Source organism: Halyomorpha halys, unplaced genomic scaffold (genome assembly GCF_000696795.3).
Source record: "Halyomorpha halys isolate HHAL.00 unplaced genomic scaffold, Hhal_1.1 Scaffold786.1, whole genome shotgun sequence".
In the NCBI taxonomy this organism is placed as follows: domain Eukaryota; kingdom Metazoa; phylum Arthropoda; class Insecta; order Hemiptera; family Pentatomidae; genus Halyomorpha; species Halyomorpha halys.
In genome coordinates, this window is record NW_027105723.1 from 245252 (window position 1) to 264102 (window position 18851).

At 34.7% G+C, this 18851-nt stretch overlaps 1 protein-coding gene across 1 annotated transcript; it reads right to left on the minus strand.

Moving 5' to 3' along the window:
* Positions 1–2607: 2607 nt before the first annotated feature.
* On the minus strand, positions 2608–17999 carry LOC106686166 (uncharacterized). The gene is made up of 5 exons (XM_014429332.3): positions 16997–17999; positions 12555–12683; positions 8952–9193; positions 5120–5290; positions 2608–3120 (listed from the first exon to the last, which is right to left on the minus strand). The coding sequence occupies exons 1-5, from the start codon at positions 17252–17254 to the stop codon at positions 2709–2711; spliced, it is 1212 nt and encodes a 403-aa protein (XP_014284818.1). The 5' UTR covers positions 17255–17999; the 3' UTR covers positions 2608–2708.
* Positions 18000–18851: the final 852 nt, after the last annotated feature.

An 18851-nucleotide genomic window follows, 5' to 3' on the forward strand; every position in this document is an offset into this window, starting at 1 on the left:
AAATACATCGATGTTTTTGAACAACTATTTCAGAAACATAAGGTCTGTTCCAACGATCCCGTATTCTACGGCCTGTCAGATATTTTTTTGAAATTAAGAATCCTATATCGACTACAAAAAACATCGATGTTTTAATATATCGTTACTTACAATACATTACCCAAAAAACATCGATGTTTTTGAACAACTATTTCAGAAACATAAGGTCTGTTCCAACGATCCCGTATTCTACGGCCTGTCTGATATTTTTTTAAACAAAGAATCCGACATCGACTAAAAAAAACATCGATGTTTTTAAAATATCGTTGCTTACAATACATTACCGAAAAAACATCGATGTTTTATAATATCGTTACTCACAATACATACTATAAATACATCGATGTTTTTTATCGATGTCGCATCCTTACTGTCAACTCTAACGAAGCCCTCCAGGCCACAATTGACCCAACCATTAGTAACTCAAGCACCGGCTTCACTTCTTGTACCAGTGCCACATTCTCAGGGCTTTTCTGCTTCAAAGAAAAAATGAAATACTTAGCTGTTAATGCTCCGCTCTGAGCGATTTATTTATTATAATAATTTTGGTTGTCCTTATAGTACAAGAGCCCAAGGGGATAAAAAAAATCTGTTATTTCACCCTAATTTTTTATTACTTTAATGAGACCTATGGATAGTTACCAGTCAACATCTATTAGTAAGCCAGATATAATTAGGTGGAATAAAAAATAGCTGCTTCAAAACATTAAAAAAATTAATTTTTCATTCGAATCTCCATATCTTTGAAACAATTTGCAACACTAGAAAACCTAAAGGACATAATTAAATAAATTTGCTAAAATATGAGCCCTAGCAAAGCAGTTTCAATATTTCTGAGACAGCCATGATAGGTAATAGAGAGATAGGACGGTAGGAGGATGGGTATTCTGCTGGCTTATGGGGTTTGGGTATCATTTTGACTATAGATATTTCCATGGGTCAGGGAAATATGTGGAACGGAGAACGGCAGCACTCAAATTAAAGCTAGTTAAATGTGCTATAAAGTAGTTTATGACGTTTTTCTTCGTAGGACTAGTAGTTTTCATGATATTTCCCAATTCAATTTAATGTGGATTTTATTAACGAAATTCTTCATAAATATTTTCCTTTGCTTCTGCTGACTCTTCCATTGTAGGGGTATATATTAGTACAATAGTTAGATGTTGATTAGAAGTTATTTGTAATATTATAACGGCTATTATATAGCTAATTTATTTAAATTCTATTATTATGTTTTTCAATTTTTCTGAAATTAAAGATCCAATGCCATAAATTCCATTTTGAGAAACTGTGAACATGAAAATTTTTTCTAACCTCCACCAGCCCTATAATATCCCATTTGATGTCATTAAGAGCATGATTATTGTTATTTCTTACAGACTTCAGCATATCATTTTTTATTTTAATATTTTAGTAGTTCAATAGGTTTAAAAGTTGTCCGATTGACTTCGCCAATTGAAATTTGTTTTTCATAATAATGAGTTTAGTGTAACCATTACCGGGCTATTTTTATTTTTATACCATTTTAGGGTTGATTTTTCATATTTCTGTTACGTCATATGGTCGAAATTTTGGTATAACATATTTTAGTACTTCCATGATCATGTTATTCGTTTTATAGAAATATTTTCCCTGTCTAAGCCAAATATTATTAAATTTCGCTTTCGGATTAGATTTTTCTCTCTTTCACTAAAATTTTAAATGTCCATTGTAAATTCACTAAGTTTTTAATTTTATGTATCTTATTTCTACTTCTTGGTCATTCCTATTGTCGTCTTGTATCATTTCTAGACCTGATATTTTATCTATTAATAATTTGAATTTTTCTAGTTGCCATGATGGTATAGAAGATATATTTCATATAATACAGTTATGAAAATATTTTCTCGTAATATATACGTAGTAATCGATGAGCTACAGACAAGCCGAATGAAGTGAGAGGAGATGCAAAGTAACTGTAAGTGGATCTAGGCCTGGTGGGGCACTATCACTTAATCACGCCGGAGATCGCAAAGTTATAACATCCCTGATTTACCTGTAATTGCGAAAATATATTTTCTTATAAAAATCCTTTGCCTCGTCCGATTTCTTCCAAAATTCATAGTCGATTTCTCCAGCTCCTCTCACGTCTACACTTACGTCAAAAAATATTTTAATTGATCCACTATTACCGATTTTATACAGGTTTAACTAGGAAACGATGTGACACACTTTATACATTTACATGCTCCTAAACATAATAAAAATCTAACATTCCTGTAAATGTACACCCTAATTTATATAAAATTGAGCCATTATGTTATTGAACACTGTTACTAAATAGTGAAAAGAGAATTAATGGAACTGTCTTGACTTACGTTGTCCCATCAGAGGGGACAATCGAGTGCAAAGGAAGAAATTAATGAGCGATATTATTAGCAGTCAACGCTTGGATAAAGTTCGGAGGGAAGGTGGCAGGTCTTAAGTTTGTGTTAATGCTCATCTTACGGATTTGGAATTTGAGGATTGTCAGTTGAGGAAGGTGTGTAGGCAGTAATGGAGTTATGAACATTAGACTTTTGGACTCCCTAAATTTTCTTATCTATTTATTATTAAATAAAACACTAAAAAATTGGAAGAGAGAAAAAAAAATATTAAAACGGTACTTAAAATAAATCTTATGAACATAATTAAATTTTTTCTTGTATCTTCTTCACAAACATTTTAAGATCTTCTGCCATACTTTCTTTTAGTTCCGCTTCACTATATATTCTAATATTGAATCCTTCTTCACCTCTCGATTCGAATATTTTCTTCATATCAATGGCGTCATCAGTTTTAGCAGTATCTATCGCATGGCTACCAGCGAAGTATGCCAATATAAAAAAAGACAGGCGCTCCATGTTTTCTTCGATTTCATTCAGGCTGGGCTTGGACCCTTGGAAACCAAACCTGTCCAGAGAACTGGTCAGGGAGTCGTGGTAGAATTTAATGAGACTCTTATAATTTTGGCGACGTAAGTGTGGTTTGATGCATGTGTATATGTAGTAGATCACGTCTAAACATGGGCTGTTGTAGTGAGGAAGCTGGAAGTCTACAAATCTAAAATTGAAAAAATCATTATTTTTACAAATATTCTCCTTTTTTTGTCAAATGATCAAAAGTATTGTATTGTTTTAATAATCCTATCAATGGTAAGATATAATGAGGAGAATATGGTTGGGGTCCCAGTCTGTGACGAACATCATTATGTAAAATTTAAAAAAGGAAAATATAAAGGGTTAGAAAGAATTATTTAAAAATATATAAAGGAATAAAAAACAGGGAGGAAAAAATGTTTTCATAAATTTAACAATAAATTATTATTAATAAATTAAATATTCATTCAGCCTTCTCCACGCCTGCCTATCTTGGACTACTCCTTTCCTTTCCAGATCTCATGTCAACTATACTAGCATTCATTGTTGTTTAGAGGCGCCCTAATGGCTTGCTTCGAGCCACATGTCCCATCCATCTAAAACTCCTTGCCTTCATATCATGAGATATTGACTGACCAGTCTCGGCAAGGAGCTCAGTGTTACTTCTTCTCCTCCAAGTATTAAGGCTCTGATCCCAGATTGTACCGATTGTACGCTGATGACACATGTATACTTTCTGTAAACAATGACCCAACTAATGCATCACAAACACTACAGACACACATAACATCTATTGAAGAATGGTGTAAAAACTGGAGAATCAAAATAAATCCTGACAAATCCCACCTTTTCTCTCCGTCGTAAACCTCTGCCCTCCTGTCTTACAGTATCCTTTCTAAATACACTACTAATGCCTGTTGAACAGATTCGATACTTAGGACTCCATCTTGACATGAGACTTACTTGGAATCCACACACAAGACTGAAACGACAAGAAACTGCTCGTAGATTCCGATTGCTACAACACTTACTTGACAAACGCTCTAAACTTCCCATTCACTACAAAAAATTAGTATACACTACAATAATCAGACCAATTTGGACATATGGAATTGAGCTCTGGGGCTCCACCAAACCATCAAATTCTTCCCGCATCCAATCGTTACAATCCAAAATCCTACGTAAAATCCTTGATGCTCCTTATTACGTCACAATAAACTCATTCGCAAAGACCTTAATATTCCATTCGTAGCAGATCTGACCCAAAACAGATATGCGTCTTTTCATTTCAAACTCCTTAACCATCCTAACCTATTAATTCTTAATCTTTCATCTTTAAGTGTGTATGAAACATACTACATATTTACCTGTTGTATTACTTTGTACAGTTGTAAATTACATTAAATAAGTAATTAAAAAAAATAAAATCAGTACAACCAATGAAAGGTCAGGGGATCAGTACTTTGTGAGGAAGTACTGTCACTAGACAAACGGTTGTGCAAAGAGCTGATTTGGTCAGAATCACGCTCGACCGCCAGGTTTTTAACTAATTAAGGGTACCCAATTTATGAGGTTGGATGGACCCCAGGAGGACTCTAGAACCTACAGGGTTGATTCACTGGTACGTAACAGAAAAAAAATTTTCTGGGCAGCCGGATTTGAACCGGAGTCCTTGAAGTTAGAAGCGTCTCTCCTTTTATTTCCTTAATCCTGTTATCTTACTTACATATTTAATTACCTATATATATACGTTTTATTTCCCATTTCTTTTATAACTTTATTTTAATTAATTTTCATTTCGTACATGTATTTACTAACAATATTTTCAAATATATTTTATTATTTGTTCTTTCCTCTTACTTAATTTTGATGTTACTCTTCTCAAAGTGCCTTTATCTTCTTATAATACTTGAACTACTCGTGTCTATTGACACTATTGAAGTATCTATAACGTTATTTATTTTCTAAGCAAACATGCCTGTAAATATACACCCTAATTTATATGAAACAGCCATTATGTTATTCTGGATGTCCCTATATTCATTGTTTGCTATCTTGTCTTTTGTTCTTAGCCCTGATGAAAGCTTGGAATTCTGGCCGAAACGTTGGCACTAATAAATAGGTTTTTTTTAAAATTTTTGTTTACTTTTAAATTGACACATAACACTAAATTCACCCATTACCTTAGTTCAATGGGCTTTCCTTCCCAATTATGTTTGAACATCATGTTGTTGTTCCAAAGGTCACCATGGTTTAGGCATCTGAAAGTGTCTTCACCAAAGTTGACACAGTTTTTCATTCTTTTTACAAACTCTTCGAAAGTTATTTTACCCAGCAGATTAGCAGTTTCAGACCTGTAATTGATTTATACTTTTATAAAATTTCTAAAAAGCTTTTATTATTAACAAAGAAGAATTGTGCCAGTCTTGAAACTATTATATATAATCTGAAATAATTTATTAAAGTTGTATTAATAATGATTATGAACAAGGATAAATAAAATAAGTGAAAGTTTGTGGTATTATAACAATAAAAAAATAATATTAATAAAATAAGTAATAATCACATTTACACTATTATGTGGAATATTTTCACTCTCGACCAGAAGATCCCCGAGCCCACTCTATCTTCATGAGGGGTAGAACTGAGCTTTACTAAGCTTGGCTCTTCGAGATCTGAGCCAAGTACTCTCACCCGAAAACATTCTACATAAGCGGAGCATCTGGCCATTGCAAGAACTAACCAGATTAATTTTTCGCATATTTTTTTTTCTTGAGTTGAAGAACATCGGTTAAGAAGTTACACTTATTCTATATAAATAATAATACCAAAAAATAAAATGCGGGGGCCATATATAGCGTGAGTTAGTATTGCTTCTTCACTATTATCTCGTTATATTTCTTTTTATCCTTTAAAATGAATTAATATATTTTTTTTTAATTTGTTTTTGGTGCATCTCTTTATATACATTCGAACAGCTGATCTTCTCAGTCAGCTGACATCGAAATAACAGCTGACTCAGAATGTAACTCCCCCCCCTCCCAACCAGGTTACGAACAATCCTCACAAATTAATACTATACAATATAATAACATGAAAACAAACACAATTCATTATTTCCTCCAGCTTCTTTCCTTGTTTAATTGCCCATACTCTTACTCCTGTACCCCCTTCAATGTGTTGTTAGCCGAATCTTTTCCCTTCCATACAAATATTCCAATTATCTACTGTATTCCTTATTCTTTCGCTTACCTTTCCCAACAAATCACACCCTATAATCACTTAGTATTCTTGGAGCATCTTCTCTACCTCATGGACTATCAAACTATCCCCTTTTATTCCCTACTTACACAACCCTATCTCTGCTTCTCCTTCCACGCTACAAGACCACCCAGGGTAACTAAGTGGCATTGGCATGCCTGGACTTGGAGCACCATCCTTCTTACATCCAGCTTCTCTAGCGCTTCCCGGTTTGGGATGGCGTTAGAGCTTCCAGTGTCCACGAGTCATCTGACTCCTTTTACTCCAATGATATGCAGAACGCCGTTCCCTTGTTGCTTACCAATGTGCGGTCGCCTTTCTGCCAGTACGCACCTCAAATCTCCTTCCTTCATCCACGGTCCGCCATCACAATCTCCTGCTCATCAGTCCTCATCCTGGCCCCTTCCTTCTACCTCCGTCTCTGAGGCCTCTGATGATTCTATGGACTCACTTGCGGATTCGTTTCTTCCCTGGCGTTCTCCCTTGTTTCCACACTCGAAACACCGAGTTCAGGGACACTGTGCCACCAGGGCCCTGTTTCATAATGAAAGCTAATAGTATTAGTTCATAGTACTAGTGTAGTAATAATACTAATACTTATTTTTTCATGATAAGGATGACTATTAGAGATATTATAGGAATTAAAAATACTAAAGTACAAGTTACTATTGTACAGGTCTGTGTAATTGAATTAAGATAAATCTACAAGACTAATAGTATTAGTTTGTACTTTATTATGAAACAGTGCCTAGGTGTCCAACTTTGCCGCATGTATGACACTTGCAGTCCTCTAGCCGAATGCCAGTTCGTGATTTTGCGTGTCCTGAACTCTCTTCTTCTCTAAGGATTGGAGTAGGGGAAATTAAACTGCTCGATCAGCTGATATGGCCCCCTTCAGTACAACTGACTGTAACTCCCCCGCCAGAGAGTCATTTCAGTGCCTTTTTTTTTTTTTTTCCACCCAACTACACATAAGTTATATATACGCATATGCTTAATATATTAAATTATTGAAAGTATCATTTAAAATTATACAGAAGGTGCCCCCCACTTTTTTTAACTTCATCAGGACTAAAAAGATAGAAACAAAACTAAAAATCTTGACATAGTTGGATAATAAGATTAGTGAAGCCACAAAGCTCAACTCAGTATATCCAGATAGGACTTATTATAGCCATGTAGATCAGTCTGCTGTAATATAATTCATGATATATAAAGTAATAATATTTAATTATTAATATAAAAGTAATATTATTATTATTTCTATCGGTATATATTATTAGTTGCCTATTCTATCATTTAATTTATATTTAGTTTACCTAAATTAGATAATTCTTATATTTATAATTATTATAATTATGGGAGATAGTTGACCGTGGATGATGAACGAGGAGAAGATGGTTGGGGGTGCGTCAATGAAAAACACAAATAAGTTGGATTAACCTATTTTTAATGTGCCAACGTTTCGGCTAGAGTTTCTAGCCTTCTTCAGGGCTAAAAACAGAACAAGATAACAACCACAGTAAGTATAGAAAAATAAAAAAAAGAAAAAAGAAAGTATAAACAGAATAATTTTACAAAATAGAATTAATAAAATAAAGTGATGAGAGAAGCGGAAAATAAAATGTATACATAGGTAATTGAAAAAGTGGGTAAAATAACATAATTAAGGAAATGAAATAAAAATGAAGTTATATAATGCAAAGAAGTATGAACATATTAGTCATTATTAATTTAAAAATTTAAATATGAAAAAAAAATGAAAATTGAGAGGAAGAAAATATATGTAACAATAATAGATGATAAAGAGGCAAATTATAAGTATAGTGAACAAAACTTATAACGCGGGTAAGGAAAATGGTTAAAAGTGGAGAAAATAAGGGGTAAGAGTAAATTATAGAAAGAGGAAGGAAACAAAAAAAGAATAAAAACGAACCTGTTCGCTGGAAAATCAAACGCCTAATGGATACTGCGCTAATGACGGCCAAACTCAGAATTAAAAAAAGCCGTTACAACAATGACTAAGTTCTAATTATTATAATATTTTTATACCTCTTTCTTGTATTTTGCGTAATTTAAATAAAACCGTTTAACGGTGGCCTTCCCTCCACTCTGTATACTTCCCATTTTTTTTCACTGTTTCGAAATCTCTCAACTGGAACAGGTGGGTGGTCATTATTTGTTCTTTATTTTTTTATTATTATTTTATCTTCTTTTAATTTTTATTTATTCCTTCTCGACCTTTATTTAATCTCAACTTCTTTATTTTCCATCTTTTAGTGTGTTTAAGTTTCTCATATCTGCGTTTTAATTTTTACTTATTATTACGTCTCCAGCTCATTTTAACCTAATAGTTTGCATTTTTTTTTTTATATTCTTATCATTGTCTATTTTATATAACAAATATTTTTATTTCTTCTTTTTTTCATTTGTATATAATTTTCATTTCGCTTATATTCACATAATTTTAAGCCTACCTTAATATACCTTTTTGTATCTGATTATCCTACAATGTCGAAATATTTTCAATTGTTCTTGTACCTTCTTAGCCGTGATGAAGATCTGCAAAGTGGGGTCGAGGCCGAAACGTCGGCAAATAAATAGTTGTTTACTCTTTTTTGTTTTCTTTTGACCGCACCCCCGACCATCTTCTCTATGATTTGAAAACAAAAACAAATTTGAAAAAGGCAAGGTTCTACTCAGTCGCAGATTGTTCCCCTACGAACTGCTAGCATGTATTTCGCATATACTTACCATTCCTCTCCCCAAGTGGCTCTCATTCCCTTTGCCAGCGCCTTCACTCCACCAAAAACCATAGCCCTGTAAAATGCCTGGTCGTAGAGGAAGGGCCAAGGTTTGTAATCATCCTTGGAAATGAGTCCTCTCTCTTCTAAGACCTTAGCCATTGCGTGGAACCTCCCAAGGCTCCTCAATGCTAACCTTGCGTGATCTAAATCCTGTAGCTGGGTGCGTTTGACATTGCTGAATCCTGAAGCCTGTAAAATTAGAAAATATTGGTGAAATTATGAACAATAACTGTATGAAGTTCACCAGGCACACCTTCACTTTTGATTGGCTGGTTGAATTTTAGTGGACTGTATTGTATATTCTAATGAAAATAAAACATTATTAGCTGAAAGAGAAATCTATTGTATAAGTTACAGTTCGTGTAGAGAGTAACCGAAACTAAATATTTATTATTAGAAAGAGTTAATTCATTTTGTTCATGGGTCTAGAAAAACTGTAGGCATACTTACCATTGATGATGGTAGATGTTGTGAACTATATTGACTGTTGTGGACTTACTCCATGCTTCAATTATCCTTTCCTCATTCCTCGATTTTCTCTCACCTTCTCTGTTCCGGGAGGTACTTCTCAGTTTCTCTAATAACTCATTTTTTCCAATTACGAAATGAAGAAAGAAAATTACTGCTGGCAGAAAAAGAAGATGGCTCTCTCATGCAACAGTTTCTTCTTCTTCCCTCACAGAGGGCTAGAGGATGTAAGATTTTGTTGTTAGCCACATGGGGCGCTAGTAGCTCCTACATTATGGGAGACCCCCAATTTAGATTTTCGGTTCCCGAAACAATAAGTCACGTGTACGTGACTAAAAAAAAAAAATTAAAATATTAAGATATTTAATCCTGTTAATATATTTTAGTGGAACATAGTTAGATTGCTGGCAAAATAATGATTTGAATTGATGTATTTTAAATTTGTATATAAAGTAATGCAAATTACACTTGGTAAGGCTTAATAAAGAAAAATGCTTTAAGTTTTAGGATTTACATGATCCGAATTTTGCGCCAATTTCTGGATTTAATATTCAGTCGTGGTTTGGGGTCTCATTTTCTGATGCCTCCCTTGCCACGTGCACCGGAAGACCTGGAAGAGGACTGTGATGTCGCCCAAAAATACCAATGCAGCATGCAAGCTAGGACCCTCCGAGATAGGGACGTTTTTCTGACACTGAAGCGAAATACATAATCTTCACCAATCTCGCCTACCGTTCAACCTGGACGGCTAGAAGATGTGACCACGGCGGCGAAGATGTCACACAGATAAGCCAATATCTTAATATATGAGACCACCCAATGCTCTGTCTGATATCTATTATGTTTAACATTATAATCATTTTCATTAAATTAACACACTAACTCATTTGCCCCTCAGGGATTTTGTTCTGGTCTTTCGAAAACATATGTGCTCATTAATAGGGAGAGTCTCACATTTCAACCCACCTTTTCCATGCTAATTTAGAAAAAAAGTTAACATACATTCGGGATACCTGGAGTAGGGTAAGGCCGAGTCCCAATATTTTAAAATTTCATTTTTATAGATATTATCATAATTAGCCAAAAATTAGTTAAATTTTATTTTTGTTATCATTTACTTACTGTTACCTCATTTGAGTGTTTGTTTGTTTTTTGAGCCCTGACGAAGAATGACCGTTATTAAAAAAAAAAAAACCTTGTTGGGTAGCAGGAGTTCAGATTATTTATTTATTTTAATCTTGAAGATCTTCGATGAGTAATGACCCGTGGTCATCTGAAGTTGAACGGGTAACCGCTTTCTATCCCTCTCGTACAGAATGAGCAAGAGGCTACCCATGAAAGTGATTCCTGCATCCAGAGGGCCTAGGATAAATAGGCATAGAGGCCCCACATGATCCTTCGCCAGTATAGAATCAAATAAGACTAGACTGTGCTGAGGAAAAGTGTTATAAACTCCTCTGCCACATACGAAACAGAGATTTGACTTGTTTTACTTAATGGAATACTGCTATAACCCTATTAACAAACCCATACTTCGAACTTCATGCTAATATATCATTTAGTATTTCTGATAAGCAAAAGGTTTTCATTATAATTAGGTTAAAACTATTATCCAAATTCGTTTAAAAATATTGACTTTATAAATTCGATATATTTATAAACAGTGCACTTTGAGCTCCAAAATCCTATCTCTCCATGTACTAGGCCAAGCACCAGGTGAGAAAGATATGAGATTTCTGTGCATCACAAGAGCCCATGAGGAGAAAAAAAGGAGATATTACAGCCCAATTTCTAATTACTTTAATGAAAACTATGTATAATTACTATTGAAAATTGATGAATCTACCAAGTATAGGTAGTGGGTATAGAAAATGGCGGTTGTTTCAACACGTCCAAAATAATTAATTTTTCATTCTAAACTCGATATCTTTAAAACTACTAACAACAATAGACAATCAAAGAGAACGTAATTTAAAGAAGAGTAAATTTGCTAAAATATGAGCACTGCTCGAGCAATTAAAATCAATTGTTCCCTTAATGTTGCTTTTTAAAAAGCAACATTCCATAAAGAATGTACAGAAAAATCAAATGTTAGTGAATTTATTTTGAGAAATAATCTTTCAAAAACCAGTCTAGAAACAGATGTCTATTAGCACTCAAATTAAAGCTAGTATAATATACTATAAAGTAGTTTATCTTCTTAGGAGTGTTAGTTTTTTGGTATTTGCCCATATAAATTGATTTATAGTAGTTCAGACAAAATTTCATGCCCAAAAGTAATTATTATATGCGAATGTCATAAAAACTACAATCCTTACGAAAATAAGTGTGACATAAACTATTTTATAGTAAGTTAAATTGGTTTTATTTTTATTAGTTGCAGTCATATGTAGGTTTTATGGTTCCTGAAAAATAATTTTTAAACTTAATGAATTTTTATTCCAGCAACTAGAAATTAACATTTTGTAAATTCATTTTGTCAAATAATATAATGCATACTACTCCTACGAAAATAAATGTTATGGAATATTTTATAGTATATTTAACTAGCTTTAATTTGAGTGCTGGTAGACATCTATACGTCTTATAGATCCTGAGATATAGATTCTTCAAAATGAATTCACGATTTTTTCGATACATTTTTTATGAAATCAATACATTTTTTATACAAAGCTATATCATGGTAACTATCGAAGGTAAATAGCTCTATTAGGGCTCATATTATAGCAAATTTAGTCATATTCTAATGATGTTCTCATAGGTTTGAAGATGTAGTGCTCTGAATGAAAAATTAATTTTATTTATGTACTGAAGCAGCCGCCATTATTATTCCCCCGACCTATACCTGGCAGACTTACCAACTTGGACTAAAAATTATTCGTAGTTTTAAATAAAGTAATCGGAAATTGGATGAAATAACTGCCTTTTTTTCACCTCGGCTCATGTTGAGAGTCATGGAAATTATAGGTTAATTTTAAAAACTTGGTGGTTTTAATCCTAGCAAAATTTTATAAAAATGGAATTATTACTTTTGTTTTGTCATAAAGTTCACTTAAAAATAAATTTTATACCAAATACTCACCGTTAGGTCATCCAACATAATAGTGTATTGAGCCTGGCTGAAGTGAAGTAATTTGCACCAAAGAGGTCCTTCTGTATCTCTGAATTCCTCCACCAAATAGTCCATTTGTTGTAGGACCCTGAGGTAAACCTGTTAAACTTCGAGGTTATTAATTTTAAATTTACATTTAACAAAAAAATATTCCTAAATCTACCAATAAGAAGGCCTAACGAACCGAAGATTAGAAGCCGATACCACCAATCGCTCTCTACATACATCCGTCCAGTGATGCCCCTCCAAACTTACTTCTACTAAATCAGTTTTAACGCAATTCAATGCAACGTAGTAGTCAATATATCAACCGGATTAACTAATATATTATTATTTTTATCTCTTATTTCCGTCACTAAAGAGCGGAATTTCTGCGATCGGTTAATACCTTTGTGCATTTCTATTGCATTATTTTCGATTTTATTTTTAAGATATTCTATTTTTTTTATTTCTGAGAAATTTATATGTCTCATTCTTTGAGGCCCAGAAATATAAAATATTATTTTCGCTATGATGATTGAGAGAAACTTAGCGGCTTTTCTTTATAAAATCGCACATTTTAAGACACTCTCCTGTTCAAACCAGGGTTTATTCTTATTAATTTCTCTTTTTCCTAGCCACAAATTACCGATCTCCTTAATATTATCTCAGATTCCTACCCACTTCCCAATGTCTTCGTGGCTTTTTTTTCCGGCTAAGAAGCACCGCGGCCACTGAGGACCTATTGTACGCCGTCCCTCCTCTGCTCAAAGCAGTTCAATTGCGTTTGCACGTCTGAACACTGTATAAGGATCCACTGTCTCGCACAGTGTGGGGTACAAGATACGATCCTTACCAAAGATGAGGAATCGTGTTCATACCACTGCATCACATCTGCAAATGATGTGGTAAACTGTCTCTTCATCCTTCCTGCAGAACCTGCAGATAGGGGACTCTATCAATTTCATTTTATAGAGGTGGTTATTTAGCTGACAGTGTGCCGTGTATAGACCTGTCACCCATCTTAAGATACTCCAATCCATATTAAGAAGACAGTTACTTCTTTTCTGGCAGGGCCCCTTGAGGAACATTTCTGATTGTCCTATTCCTCTGGAATTTCTCCACAGTAATCCAACCTTGCTCTCAGTAATCTTTTTGATGTGCCTCTTCGCATGGTTGAGATTAATCCCACACATGGGGTTAGGTGTGAGAGGAACTTACTCAGATCCTTTCCTTGCTAGGTAGCTTGCTCAATTCCTTTAATGTCTTTATGTCCAGGCACTCATTTCACCCCCACCTTGTTGGCCAAGGAGAGAGAGTTCAGATTAGTCTTACACTCCTCCACCAATTCGGAGCGGGATACATAGTTATCCAGCGCATAAATGGCTGCCTGACTGTCCGTGTAAATCGTAATTAGCCTTTCGCTCATGCCCTGTTTTATTAAATTCTGGGCACAGACAATTGTTGCAAACATCTCAGCCTGGAATAGTGTGGTGTGTTTTTCTAACGAGATAGATGTTCCTTGATTAGGCCTTTCCATCCTCCATATCCCTGCTCCGGATCCTTGTTCCATTAGGGATCCGTCTGTGTAGCAGTTTATCCCATTGCTCGGCTTGTGTGGGGTTGATCCTTCAACCCTTACACTGTAGTAAGTGTTCTTGTATTTTTTCTCCTGATGATCGGAATGCATAGCTTGGATCCCTTCTTTATTGATCCTCCTGAATCTGAAGTCTGCCATGTCCCTCATAAGTTAGGGAATGGTAGTTCATTCCTAGTTGCCTATATGCAGAGCTAAGGGCTTGAGCTTTCGTGACCTTCATCTAAATGTTCAAAGACTTCAAATATATATTTTTTATTTTGAGCGCGAATTGATTTAGAATTGAATGGATTTTTAATTTCTCCAGGTCGAAATTTTCGGGACGGTAACCGTTTTCATTTCGCTTTTTATATAAAGTTTTTATCGAATTTTTGCGACTAATAATTCGTGATCTGAACCACATTTTGCCCCTCGACAGGATCTCACATTAATTATACTATTTTACCATCTAAGACGTGATCGATTTGATTACGCGTTTGCAAATCCAGTGTCCAAGTATATATGTGAATATTTGTGTATATATGTGACTTTTGATTGTAAGGTTTTCGATATGGCTAAGCTTTTTAGTCGTATCCTATTATCGTTATTATACTCATGCAAACTTTCTTTATCGAACGTTGGATAATATACTTCTTATTTTCCAATCATTGCGTTTGTACCTCATAATATTATTTTCATACAGCTTCCCAGTAATTTACCGTAAACTACCTTCAATCGACCATAGAATTCACATTAAATCTCTAACTTTCTTCGTGTTTTTTTTTTTTTTTTATGACCTCCCTCTCATATCCCCTCTCTTTCACATAAGTGACCTTCTCTTGTTTAAGTGTAATCTTATGGATCGTCTTCCCGGTTGTCCCAAGCATGTCTACTTTAAAATAATATCTCTATATTCCCCTTACAGCCCGGTTTTTCTCTGTAGATGGCATTTGTACATTTTACCCCCCTCCCCCCCAACTCAATTCTCTGATTTTCCTTGATATTATTTTCCTAAGCTCCCACCCTTAGCAGGTCACATCTCACAATTGCTTGTATTCCGTTGGCATACTTCCTATAGTATGTACCAACAAGTATTCCTTACTAAATCCCCATCCTGTCAACTCTATCGACCTCTTCCTCTACCTCACAAAGGCCACCCTGGGTGATTAGTTTAAATTGACATTCCTGGATCTGGAGTATCCTATCTCTATTGGTTCGTCCAGCCCACATATCTTCTTCAGTACATGTATGGGTACTGTTTGGCTATGTGTTCTTCATTTCCGTATTCGAATCACCTCGTATGCGGGCAATGCGTCACTAAATGCCCAATCTTTCCACAACCGTGAAACTTGCGGCCCCCCGTCGACTATTCTTTCTGGCTTTAGCTAGGCTCTTCTATTTTCATTGTTGCTAGCTCTATTCTCCCATCTCCGTGTTCTCTTATTCTATAAGGGTTGGGCATGTTTCTTGGCCGTTGATATTCTACCCGGATCCCCCCTGGCTCTTCTACTTCCATTCTAGCCTCCATCTCTCTAGCGCTTGTTTCTATGAGATCTTCAGCAATTTCCACAAACGAATGCTCTCTTGGAAATCCTTCCTTCTGCCAACTGAATCTTCAGGACCATGGATTGGAATTGCATCCCTATACCTTGATCCTGTACCTGGATTGTTTCCAACATCTCGCTAAGTTTATCTTCTGTTATGTTAAAGCGTGACATATCGCCCTCTAGACTGTTTTTTTTGTCTCCCTGATGATCATAATTATGTCCTTCTATGGGGCCCACCGTCCTCCTCCAAACTCCATCCTTAATCTTTTCTGTCCAGGGGGTCTTTTTGCCCACCTGAATCTGATTGAGGATGCTTCTCTATACTGTGCAGACGACCGCTGTTATTAATATCACCGCATCTTCACTATCGAGTAGATTTTCTGTCCGACAGCGCCTTCCTTTGGCCCTGGTTGACGTACGGACCTTCATCCATTGAAGCGTTCTGGCATGAACTTGCGCAAAAGAAATTTCCGGCAATAGCTGAATTTCTTCCGGTGGAGGGTTCCCTGCAAACAAAGCTTGGTCGACTGCAGCTTATGGTTTTGTTTCCAACCCTCCAGGTTCAGAGCTGTTGCACTCTCGATGCCGTTACTGGCCATATTTTTACAAAATGAAAGGAGATGAAAAAATCGCCCCCCCCCCTCCCAAAAAAAAACCACTTAAGTATCATTGAAAGCAAAATGTTAAAGAAGCGAAGAAGGAATAAGATCTGACACGCTTGGACTGCTGTATAATACTGGCGTTATTGTGTTCAGTACATCTCTGTACATATGTTCGATCAGCTGACATCCTCAGTCGGCTGACATCTAAGTTACAGCTGACTCAGACCGTAACTTATATATACTTTATAGTACTCCCTAAGTATACTATTTTAAATAAAAATAGAAGGAAAAAATCAACGGGTCTGATAACTATCTATATAATTTTATTTTTACTTTACTTTATCATTACATTAATATTTAATCACATTTTTCAAAGTTTTTCTACTTCAATTTATTTCTTCTCAGATTTTTTGTTAATGGTGCATTTGTACATTGTACCACATACATGGTATAATCAGAAAAAAAGAGATACAATAACTCTTTTTTTTTCTGATTATACCATGTATGTGTAATTTATATATGTCCGATTACGGATTGATAAGTATGCTGAGTGAGATAGCAACCTAATGTATTTAGGCAACATAGATAAATAAAGTATTTCTCTCTCATTTTGATTTTTTTACTGCATGATTTTGAACATTTAAGGTTTATTATTTTTTTTCTCCACAAAAATCCGGTTTCAAATAATGACAAAGCAAAATTCCTTACCGATATTTCTGTGTCGGTGAATATGTAATCCTTCAAGGTTTCGTGAGTCCTCTCCTCGACAGTTTCCTTCTTCAAAATGTAACTCTTGGTCGTAACCCTACCGCTGCCCAAGACTACCTTCATAATTGCTCTGAAGATGGTTGATGTGAAATTTTCTCCTTTTGGCAATGCTAATTCTAATTTCATGTCGATTATGCGTTTTATGCTAGATTCTTTTGCACATTTTTTAAGTACAAACTCAAGCACTTCTTGGTCCATTTCTGTAACAAAATATATGTAAATGAAGTGGTTCAAAAATATAATAAAAAATAATACCTAAATAAAAAATTTAAAATATATATATGTGTGAGTAATGACACATCAGTTTCATCCTTAACTCTCGAACCCCACAACAAAGCTCTCGGGGAATAATGTCAAAACTGGAGGATTACCACAAATTACATCAAATTACCTTTAAACTCTTTCATAAACCAATGACTCTCTGCCCTGTAGTACCCTTTAATAAAACACCACATATCACTGTCATCGCAGATCCTTATTCAAAACTGAGAACATTGGATACTGCTTGTCGATTCCAACTGTTACAGCACCTAATCCCAATTAATTTACTAATTAATAAACGGTCAAAATTAGGAATTAGCATTTTTACCTGTCTATAACATTTATCAGTTTGTAAGACTTTCGCAGAGTACTCATATCATTATGCCCTCAATTTATACTAATGGTGAATATGCCGATATGGTGTTTGTGTGCGGGTTTTGCAATGGTAATGCTAGTGCTAATGGAGAGGCAACAGTAGCAGCGTGGTAACGCGCCTGTCTACCAACCCTAAGGTTATGAGTTTGGGTCCTGTCCTACCCGGATTTATTCAAGCATACAATTACATGATACTCACTCACAGCTTCCCTCGGGCATTTGTGAGCCCGTAGGCCAATGGGTGGCACTAACAAAAATAGGCGTGGGAGTGACGAACCCACCCTATGAAAACATCGTTAAGAAACGCGCGATGTATTTCCGTAGTACATCGCGCGAAACTGCTGCTGTTGAAGAAAGATGCCGAGTCTTAATGCTCAAGGAAATCACTTTAAACAACATTTAATATGAATTTAATGTTTACGTTTAATTAGTAATAGTTGAAACAAATAAATAAGATTTATTTATTTTATATAACCTAAATAATTCATAACAGTAAAAATCTTTAGGTGTGGACAAACCTTCAGAGGAAATTTTTTTCTTGTTTTAAAGTAATTTATATTTTCAGTTTGGCCACTTAACCCTGAAACACCCTGTATATACAATTTGTCCCCTTTTGATCTACTACTAGATTTAGTTATTAAATCTTAAACGATAATTAGCAAATCACAAAAATAGCTGGTCCGAAGTGCATATACAAGGAGAACTTTTGGTTTATGACCGAACCACGGGACTGAATTACTACGTTATTGTACGCTTAATAATCTAGGAATAATTTAATATTTTTTAACTTGCTTTATTATAACTTTTTCATCAGGATCCACTAGTTAAAAATTATTTGTGGAAAACCGAAAGAGAGGCCAAAAATGTCTAATTTGTTACTTTAACTAACTTTAAAAGACATTTGAAAAATGTTTTAAAAAACACAGAATACATTTGGGAAACGCTCTTAAAACTACATAGTACCATAATTGTTCTCGGAAGAAATAATAAATATTTCAATCACTGTTGCGAATGGAATCCAACGTCTAAAGTAATTTTCGAAACGATGTAAATGCTTGGTTTGGGTTACAGATTGAAAATTCTAATAAAATTCTGTAAATGTATTAAATTATTGCATAAAAGGAAAAATGTATACATAACAATTAACAGTATAAATAAG

What these genes read in the sequence shown, in the direction of transcription:
- LOC106686166 (XM_014429332.3), bottom strand. Translation starts at nt 17,254, where the DNA reads ATGGACCAAGAAGTGCTTGAGTTTGTACTTAAAAAATGTGCAAAAGAA. An exon ending in TTATGTTGGATGACCTAACG is followed by an intron (nt 9,194 to 12,554) that starts GTGAGTATTTGG and finishes CTAATTTTACAG; the next exon opens with GCTTCAGGATTCAGCAATGT. An exon ending in GCCACTTGGGGAGAGGAATG is followed by an intron (nt 5,291 to 8,951) that starts GTAAGTATATGC and finishes AATCAATTACAG; the next exon opens with GTCTGAAACTGCTAATCTGC.